Source organism: Pistacia vera, unplaced genomic scaffold (genome assembly GCF_008641045.1).
Source record: "Pistacia vera cultivar Batoury unplaced genomic scaffold, PisVer_v2 Contig193, whole genome shotgun sequence".
Classification (NCBI taxonomy): Eukaryota; Viridiplantae; Streptophyta; class Magnoliopsida; order Sapindales; family Anacardiaceae; genus Pistacia; species Pistacia vera.
Window position 1 is genome coordinate 407122 of NW_022195994.1, and position 10522 is coordinate 417643.

Sequence of the window (10522 nt, forward strand, 5' to 3'; positions counted from 1 at the left end):
TCACACTCTAGTCAACACATTATGGCGACGAGGTTGCGTTCTGGTCGATGAGCTCGCTCTTTGGTTGACGAGGTCGCGCTATAGTCAACGAGTTTTGGCAACGAGGTTGTGCTCTAGTCGACGAGCTTTGGCGACGAGGTTATGCTTTAGTCGACGAGCTTTGGCGATGAGGTTATGCTTTAGTTGACGAGCTTTCGTGACGAGGTCATGCTTTAGTCGACGAGCTATGACAACGAGGTTGCATAGTCGATGATCTTTGGCAATGAGGTCATGCTCTAGTCGAAGAGCTTTGGCGACAAGGTTGCTTTCTAGCCGATAAGCTCTAGCAACAAGGTCGTGCTCTAGTCAATGAGCTATGACGATGAGGTCGCGCTCTAGTGGACAAGCTTTGCTGATAAGGTCACTCTTTAGTCGAGGAGCTTTAGCGACGAGGTCATGCTCTAGTTGACAAGCTATGACAACGTGCTTTAGTCGACGAGCTCTAGCAACAAGGTCGTGCTCTAGTTGACAAGCTACAACAATGAGGTTGCGCTCTATTCAACGAGCTTTGGCGACAAGGTTGTGCTTTAGTCGACAAGCTACAGCGACGAGGTCGCACTCTTGTTTACGAGCTACAACGACAAGGTCCTGCTCACCTGGAACATGCTTTAGTATGTTGACAATAACTTGGGCTAAAGACCTCAAATTTGGATGATTCTTGAAAATTGGAAAGCTAACTTGAAGGGATACAATTCTTATGTTTACTACTTCACCAGATTCAGAGTCTATCATGCTTGATTTTCCACATCTGGAAATGGCTTTGTTTCTAGAGTCGGATGATGTTCCCGCTCCCTACTAAGTCGTCACCAAAACGATTAATGGGTGAGTCAGCTTGGCCCTCTGATCAACCTCCTGGTGGTTGGGCTTAGTTTTCTCGGTGAGGTTAGTGGCACTCTTGGACTTGGTAAGCGTCATGGTTGTGGAATGTGGTTGTTGAGTAATGACTGGTAAGGGGGGAGCCCTCCTTCTAACGCCAAAATGTTGTTATGAAAACTCGCAACAACTAAAGATACCCAATCGACCTTGGCAGGACTAGATATGATGTGCGTATGATTTATAATGATTAGCTAGGAATTGATTGGGAAACCTACAATATGAGAACAAAAGAGACTTTTAAAGAGGTTCGGCAAATTAAAATCAAGTCTACGTTATCTGTTATCTTATTGCTTTGTATTTGCTTTACAATCAGACTGATTACAAAAAGGAAAAATGATGAAGAAAGATGAATTCTCTGCCAAGGCAGCTTACATGAATGAGCAAAAAGAAAGAGTCCACCCTTTCTGGTAAAAAATCGGTTTATGTATGATGTCAACATAGCAAACTTTTAAGTGAAGTTTAACTTGTTGCAAACCTTTAACTTGTGAACAATGTTTAACTTGAAAACAACACTTAAATTGTAAATAAAGATTAGCCAAAGGTAGGTTTGAACAAATCCTTAGAACATGTGACATAAATCCATGCTTATTGGATTTCCTGCACAAAGCATCTTCTTTATTTGTTTCATGCATTGGCTTGGATATTATTCATGTTTTGAAGTTTTCTATGCATGTTTGATTGCTCTTTGGGAAAGAATTTTGTGTTCAAAACCCTTAGATGTCTTGGAGTTTCCAAAGAGCTATTTCATAATTGATTTTAAAGCCGAAATCACAGGCGTACAACCTCTTATGTCTGGTCGTCAAACGTAATTCAAGCAGTTTCTTGTGTCTACAGATTTTCAAGGAAAATTAAGCTCTTTTTACTTAACTGTTTTAGTATACATCTTTTTTGAGGTTGTAGCTTAAAATCACCATTTTGTAACTTATTGAATTAACTTGGCTATCACACCAAAATCTTTTCCAAATTCGCCCTCGGTTTCCCTTTTTATTATTATTGACTATGCAAGTTTGCAACGGGATTCTTTCTTGAGCCAACCTTTGGGGAATGATCGCATATCGACTCTCCAAGACTTATCGGAATCCATGGTAGGGAAAGAAAAAAAGGAAATATTAATTTTCTTCCTTGAGCTAACCTCTGGGTGAAGACCCCGAGTTGACTCTCCAAGACTAATCAAAACCCATGGTACCGAAATAAAAAAAAAAATACAAAGGAATAAAATTGAAAAAAAAAAAAATTGAGAGTTCTTCTGGCCTTTTTTTTTTTTTTTTTAAATTTTTTTTGTAATTTTAATTTTATTTATAAAAGATATCATTTAAATGTTTAATATTACTATTTTACCCTTATTATAAAATTAAATCTAACTCAAAATAATTATTTATTATCTGTTATTTAAAAGATTTGTATGCTTTGTGACATTATTGTAGACTTAAAAAAAAATGTATACCTAAACCGTTGTTACCTAACATTACAGTTGAGGAAAAAGAGAATAATATAATCATAATTAATCGAAAGACAGGTTAAGACTTGGGTCACCATTGGCAACTAACTTTCCTGGAAATATTCGGACTTTCCATTTCCAACCTTCTTCAAAAGCTCAAAAGCCCTTGACACACAAATCAAAATCAAAATTAGAAAAAGAAATGGAGAATTCAACCCAAGAATCCCATCTCAGATCCGACAACTCTGTCACCTATGACTCCCCTTACCCTCTCTACGCTATGGCTTTCTCTTCCACTGCCTCTCGTCACTTCCAACGCATCGCCGTCGGTAGTTTCATTGAAGACTACACCAACCGAGTCGACGTCGTTTCATTTGACCCCGAAACCCTCTCCATCAAAACCCACCCCTCTCTCTCCTTTGACCACCCTTATCCTCCCACCAAGCTCATGTTCCAGCCCAATTCCGCCATCAAATCCTCCGATCTTCTCGCCTCCTCTGGCGACTTCCTCCGCCTCTGGGAAGTCCGCGACTCTTCGATCGAGCCCGTTACTGTACTCAACAACAGCAAGAGCAGCGAATTCTGCGCCCCTTTGACCTCGTTCGATTGGAACGAGATTGAGCCCAAGAGATTGGGAACTTGTAGCATTGATACTACTTGTACGGTTTGGGATATTGAAAAGGGCGCTGTTGAAACTCAACTAATTGCTCATGATAAAGAGGTTTATGATATCTGCTGGGGCGAAGCAAGGGTTTTCGCTTCGGTTTCGGCTGATGGGTCAGTTAGAATATTTGATTTGAGAGACAAAGAACATTCAACGATAATTTATGAGAGTCCAACACCGGATACTCCATTGTTAAGACTCTCTTGGAATAAGCAGGATTTGAGGTACATGGCAACTATTTTGATGGATAGCAATAAGGTTGTGATTTTGGATATTAGATCTCCAACTATGCCCGTGGCGGAGCTGGAGAGGCATCGAGCGAGCGTTAATGCAATTTCATGGGCGCCGCAGAGTTGCAGGCATATATGTTCTGTTGGGGATGACACACAGGCTCTCATTTGGGAGCTGCCGCCGGTGGCTGGACCCAATGGGATTGATCCCATGTCTATGTACTCGGCGGGCTATGAGATAAATCAGCTCCAGTGGTCTGCTGCTCAGCCTGATTGGATTGGCATTGCTTTCTCTAATAAAATGCAGCTTTTGAAAGTTTGAGGTGAGGATTTTTTTAAAGTTTGCTAAATGGTTGAGATTTAAATTTTCTGGTAGGAAGTAGGATTTACTTAGCTTTTGAAATGATGTGCTTTTTGGTGTATTATTGAAGAATTGAATTAAATACAGCATCTTTCGGACACCTTTGCATTACTTATCCGAAATAAAAGAATGAACTTGTTATTAAGTTAAAAATAGTGGACCTGTAATGTTTTTATTGGTAAATTTAACCATACGTTATTTGATCAGCCTCACCTTGAACATGACAATATCAAGGGTTTGCATAATATTAAGTAGTCATGGCCTGTAATGGTTTTTCTCTGAAGTCGGAATGATGTATTGATGGAAGGATTTGAGAAGTCCCCTCTTGTTCTTTATTTCTTGCAATTGTTCTCTTTCCTCTTTGGCTTGAAGAGTTTGTAATTTGGGTCAAAGTGCTGTCAAGGAGAAAGTCTATAGTGCATCATGTGTAACGCATCATATGCATCTATTTAACCATCTACATGTCATCTAACTTAAGGATTAAAATTCTTGAGCTCTGTGTTTTGAAACTTGAAATGATTGAAGAAATCAGGGAGTGTTGTTCTAAAATTTGAAATAAAGTAAATATACGTTACATCTCTTGATTTTTCAGATTCAGCATATTATCAAGATGTAGTGCCCTTGTTGTACCCTGGACTTCTTCACGGTCAAGCCTTTGATACTAGGTAGCATATAACCCATAGCTTGGCTTACAGTTTCATAACAATAGTTCATTTTATTTTATCCTTTTGTAGAACGAATAGGCACCAAGATGTTTATATGCTGTGTTTATAAGTCCTGCGGTAATAATTATGGTTAAGTTACTGTAATTAATAAGCTTATGCAAAACCGACTTTGGTTATCTTTTTCCTATCTTGGCCAAATTAAATGTATGTCTTGTAGCAATGTATTGATTGTAAAATTTGTTTGCATCAGTTGTATTGAACAAGTTTTGTTTTGTTTTCCTTTATGCAGACTCCCTGGTTTGGCTTGGTGAGAAAGAAGTAAAACCTATCTACTGTATTGTAGGATTTATCTTTTACTTAGATGAGCAGTTTGCCATGCTGGAAATCATCCTCCAATCATCAGCGTGGGATGATTTTATATTTTTATTAGGTCTGCTCTGTAACATTGTGTTGTGAGCAATTGTTTACAATGTTTACTGATTTACTGTAAGTGTAGATTTTTGTACCTTTAGAACCTTACTTTTATGAAGTAGCAATTAGTTGTGTTCAATATCTGCTCTGGTCCCATGTGACTTCTTTGGCTCTCTTTCGCTGTCCCTTCCCTTTGCCAACCCCATGTTGCGTTGTGTTTTTCTGTTGCCTTTGCACTTGTGATGTAGGAACTCTGTTTTTGGTGGACTGTCCGCCCTTTAGAATATGGGAGATTATCGTTTTGGCAGTCGGGTCTGAACGTTTATTTGATTATGGTTGCATAGTAATAGATAAGGCATATGAGTTAACCTCGAATTTGTAAACTGCTTCCCATATGAAATTTTGATTGTAGATTGGTGTTGAGCCTTGCAGCTGCAGTTCATTGTTTTTAATCCCTAGAAAATTATGGGGCATCAGTTTAGCATATTACTCTTTGTTTTGTTTTCTACATGTCATTTGGAAAAAGGAAAAAAAAGGGAAGTCAGATGACCCAAAAATTTAAAGCTTTGTAATTTTTATCACAAGGCAATTTTATTGCCGTGAAGAACTTTGTGTGAGCACTTGAGGAAGCTTTGGCCAACCAGTCTAACCAGATATCTACTGTTCTTTTGGCTTTTTTGCTGCATTACAACTAATTTTTCTTTTAGCAATAAAATACAAAGTGATCCCATTACGAAGTATTACCAAATCAAATACTAGTCCTTGGACAAATTCGTTAATTCAATGCAAACTAGGAATGTCAAAACCCCAGATCGTGAGTGGTGAATACTGAATAGTGAGGTCGGATCTTGAAAAAATCCTTGGTCAATTAAATTTATTCTGAGTATAAAATTCCCAAAAGAAAGAGAATTAAAGCATAAAATTTAAATGACATTCCCATACAGTAATGAAATGTAATATATGCATTTATATTTTGATATCAACACCTAAAAACCAAAATTGAATGTGTGGCAGTGGGTCATGTTGTAACGGTTTTGTGTGGTATCGAATCATATCGTGTCAAAAAAATTTTAGTGAAGTGATTTTTTGTTTCCAACTACTTTTTCAGTATCTCTCATTACTAAAGACATTTCTTTTATATTTTAAAGCATCCCTTTAAACCTTATTTAATACCGAAAATACTTCAATGAGCTTAATTTTCTTTTATGTTTGACAAAGATTTTGGTTTTGATTCAAGATATATATGTGAGAATGTGAATTTTGTTTCTTCATTAAACTTAAAATCTATTTTTCAATCCAACGGAAAAAATAGATTAAGACCAAAACATAGAATTATTTTAAATGTAAGGCACAATAGAGCATGGGTGTATTTAGAATTTATATTGTCTTTTCTAGTAATTTTTTTAAAGCTAAAATTATCAAAACAAACAAATATTTTAAAAAGGCCATATTGATAATTTTGATGTGGTCTAAAAATCACTTCCATTTTCTTAGATAAACTTGTTTGCCTATTAAGTCTAAATATAAAAATCCGAAACAAAAAGTTATTTTATTGGGTTATTACCCAAACCGGATTTTTTAAGAGCTTCAACTAATTATTATTTTTTAGTGAAACTTTTTTTAATTAAACAATGAATATAATATGATTGAGCTCTTATAAATAGAATATGAAACTATACAACTAAACTCATAAATATCGAAATGTATATAAACTTCATATCCGTATAATCCTACTAATTGTCATTAATTTTTTTTCTTATAAATAATAAACTAATATTTTCTTATTTCTTTGCTTTGAAATTGACAGTTGGGTGCATGCAGTTTCTGTGTTATTATGTTGTTTATTTTTTGTCCACCTTTTAATATATAAATGATTAATATTCTTATTTTATTTTTTTTTTATGAATTGTAACTGAAAATTCCTTTAATTCATAATTTGAACACAACTGTATAATTCTATCATTAATTTTAATATTATGAGATTAGATTTTTTTATTTTTTTAATTACTAAGTAATTTTTATTTTTAGTACTACAAGTGTCTTACAATTTTATTCTCAGTTTTGTTACTTTAGGTTTCAAATCTAAAATGCATATGTTGAGTATAGTCCTATTAGTTCTATTTGAATACTCAGCTATTTTCACACGAGAACAATTTGAGGTTTTAGGTCATAATAATAATAATAATAATAATAAATTATTTATTTTATAATAATCGAAAGTCTTGTATTAATGGAATAAATTAATTATTTAAAAGCACAATTGCTTATAATTGGAAACATTAACAAAATCATCCATTCCCAAATTGTGAAGCATGGGAACAGACAATGTTTCAGTTTAATATAAATTTTGGATAAGAAAGGTGTCAATAAATCAACTCAATAGCAGGAATTTTAAATTTGTTGTGGTGTTATTGTAAAATCTTAGTAGCAATTTTATCAATTCCATCAATGGCAAAGAATCAATAATCTAATCATATTTCTATGCCCTAAAATTGCATAATCTTAAATCTCAAGATATGAAACTTTGATGCATTTTCACTATTTATAAAAAAACAATAAAACATACATGAATCCACAAGTAATCTGTTAATGGAGATTTCAGAATAAGGCAGTATATCTCTTTGTTTTTCCCATTTTGTAAGTCGTTTGTTTTCTTCTGATGGAAAAGAAAAATGTTATGCGTACTTGGAACACAGAGAGGACCCCCTTTATATACGACAATTATTTATTAACTCCCAAAATACAGTTATTTAATTAACTGCAGTGACCTTTCCATCAAAGGTAAATGATCATCATGCCCTTTAGTTAATTTAATTATTTAAAAAACAACCATAGGATAAAATTAATACATGGACCACCTTATGTGAAATATAAAATATTTCTAACATTCTCCCACTTGGTCCATGTAAAAGTATATAATTTTATAGTTTAGAAATAATACATAATGTGTACACAATAATAATTAGCCAAAGGCCATTTCTTAAAATGGTCAAAATACAAACATTATTGAGCAAGAACCCATAAGGATCATGGCAGTCGTATGTCATTGAATCAACACGGTCCCTTTCCATGTATCACGTTACAAATTCTATACTCAGAACAATCTATAATGATTCTTAATGGTCCAACAATAATGTCCTTATCAAGGACAAATTCTATCATCTTTATCATTCATGTATACCAAACAACATACTATAAAGAAACACACAACAGAATAATTTATATGAATCAGAAACAACACATCAAGAGCTCAGAGTGTCTAAAACGTGAGGAGCGTAATGTAAATCATATACAACACATCATAAATCAGTCATGATGGGCAATAATACCCATCCTCTCAACGTGCTCACTATAGGTCTTAGGTGACAGCCCTTTAGTCAGTGGATCCGCTATCATAAAATTTACGCTAATATGCTCAATAGTCACTCTCTGTTTCTGAACTTCTTCTTTAACAGCCAAATATTTCAATTCTATATGTTTAGCACCCTTTGAATATTTGTCGTTTTTAGAGAAGAAAACTGTTACGGCATTATCACAATAAATTTTTAGCGGTCTGGCAATACTGTCAACAATCCCAAGCCCTGAAATAAAATTTCGCAGCCATAATCCTTTGAACTATGGCCTCAAAGCATGCCACAAATTCAACCTCCATAGTGGAAGCAGCCATGATAGACTGTTTCGCACTTTTCCACGAAATTGCTCCTCCAGCTAACATAAATATGTACCCAAATGTGGATTTCCTCATGTCTACACAACCAGCAAAATCTGAATCTGAATATCCAATTACCTCAAGATAATCAGATCTCCTATAAGTAAGCATATGATCCTTCGTCCCTTGCAAATATCTCAACACTTTTTTTACAACTCGCCAATGATCCATTCCAAGATTACTCTGATATATGCCCAGTAAGCCGACTGAAAAACTAATGTCTGGTCTGGTACATGTCTAAGCATACATTAAACTTCCAACAACAAATGCATAAGTAATATGCTCCATTTTCCTACGTTCCAATTCAATCTGTGGGCATTGCTTAAGGCTCAACTTATCACTTTCTGAATTAGAACTAGACTCATAGAGCACTTATCCATATTGTATCTCTCCAGAACTTTGTTGATATAAGCTTCTTGAGATAATCCCAACAATCTTTGTGATCTATCACGAATAATTTCAATTCCAATCACATGTGATGCCTCACCCATATCCTTCATCTCAAAGTTCTTAGAGAAAAACTTCTTGGTTTCATACATCATACCAAGACTATTAGTAGCAAGCAAGATGTCATCAACATATAGAACTAGAATTACAAATGCGGTCTCACTGACCTTCAGATATATACACTGATCAACAGTGTTTTCCTTAAATCTAATAGTGGTAATGGTATTATGAAACTTGAGGTGCCACTGCCTAGAAGCTTGTTTCAGTCCATATATTGATCTCTTTAATTTACACACCATGTGTTCCTTCCCTTCAATTGGAAAACCATTAGGTTGTTCCATGTACACTTCTTCTTCTAAATTCCCATTCAGAAAAGCAATTTTCACATCCATTTGATGAAGCTACAGATCATAATGGGCTACCATCGCCATAACAATTCTAAAAGAGTTCTTTGAGGAAACTGGCGAAAAGGTCTCGTTGTAATCAACACCATCTTTTTGAGTAAAACATTTGGCAACAAGTCTGGCCTTATAACGTTCAATATTGCCATTAGAGTCGCACTTGGTCTTAAAGACCCATTTACACCCAATTGTTCTACAACCTTTAGGCAATACTACTAAATCCCAGATTTTATTGTACTCCATTGATTTTAACTCTTCTTTCATGACGTCTAACCACTTTGCAGAATTATCACTTTGAAGAGCTTGTGAAAACAAAATTGGATCTGCTTTCATTCCCAAGTCAAATTCTAACTCTTGAAGATAAACCACATAATCGTTAGTAATGGCAGATCTCCTTTATCTTTGAGATCTTCTTAATGTCACTTCTTGTTGTTCATTTACTACTTCATTGGCTAATCTATTACAGGTTCATTGACAGCTACATTATTAGGAAGTGTTTGCTCAATTATTTGTTGTTCTTGATTGTTATTAGAATGTTAGACAACTACAGGAACCATAACCTCAGTAAAGTCATAGGTGCAGGAAACTGTTACGAGGTTCAACACTCCCACTAGTTTCACCATTTCCAATTTCAACTATTCTTGTACTATGGTTAGGACAGTAAAAATGATACGCTTTAGATTTTTCTAGATAACCAATAAAAAATCACCTGATTGTTCTTGAATCAAGTTTCTTTTCATTTGAATTATAGATCCTGACTTTTGTCGGGCAACCCCAAACATGCAGATGCCTCAAACTGGGTTTGCTTCCTGTCCACAATTCAAAATGAGTCTTTGAAGCTGTCTTACTAGGAACCTTGTTTAATAAATATATAGCAGTCTTTAATGCATATATCCATAATGATGAGGGTAGCGAGGAGTTACTTAAGATACTCCTAACCATATTCATTAATGTACGGTTACACCTTTTTATAAAACCATTTTGTTGCGGTGTCCCCAGCATTGTGTATTGAGCACATATGCCTTGACTTCTCAGGAATTTTGCAAATGGCCCTAGATATTGTCCAGATTCATTGTATCTACCATAACATTCACTACCTCTATCTGATCATACTACTTTCATCTTTCTATCTAATTGCCTCTCAACTTTAGTAATGAATACCTTTATGATATTAACAAATTGAGATTTCATGCAATAAATAGACAAATCCATAACGTGAAAAGTCATCTATAAAAGTGATGAAATATCTTTCCCTACTAAAAGAGGGTACGTCAAAAGGAT

At 35.0% G+C, this 10522-nt stretch overlaps 1 protein-coding gene across 2 annotated transcripts; it reads left to right on the forward strand.

Annotated features, from left to right (window-relative positions):
* The first annotated feature begins 2421 nt into the window (after positions 1-2421).
* LOC116127685 (protein TRANSPARENT TESTA GLABRA 1) lies at positions 2422-4825 on the forward strand. Of its 2 annotated transcripts, none has more exons than XM_031413318.1 (2): positions 2422-3570; positions 4201-4282. In XM_031413318.1, the coding sequence occupies exon 1, from the start codon at positions 2556-2558 to the stop codon at positions 3567-3569; it is 1014 nt and encodes a 337-aa protein (XP_031269178.1). In that variant the 5' UTR covers positions 2422-2555; the 3' UTR covers position 3570; positions 4201-4282. The 2 variants fall into 2 exon arrangements, with proteins under 2 accessions (XP_031269178.1, XP_031269177.1); XM_031413317.1 differs by lacking the exon at positions 4201-4282 and adding an exon at positions 4563-4825 and having other exon boundaries at positions 2423-3570.
* The last annotated feature ends 5697 nt before the right edge of the window (positions 4826-10522 follow it).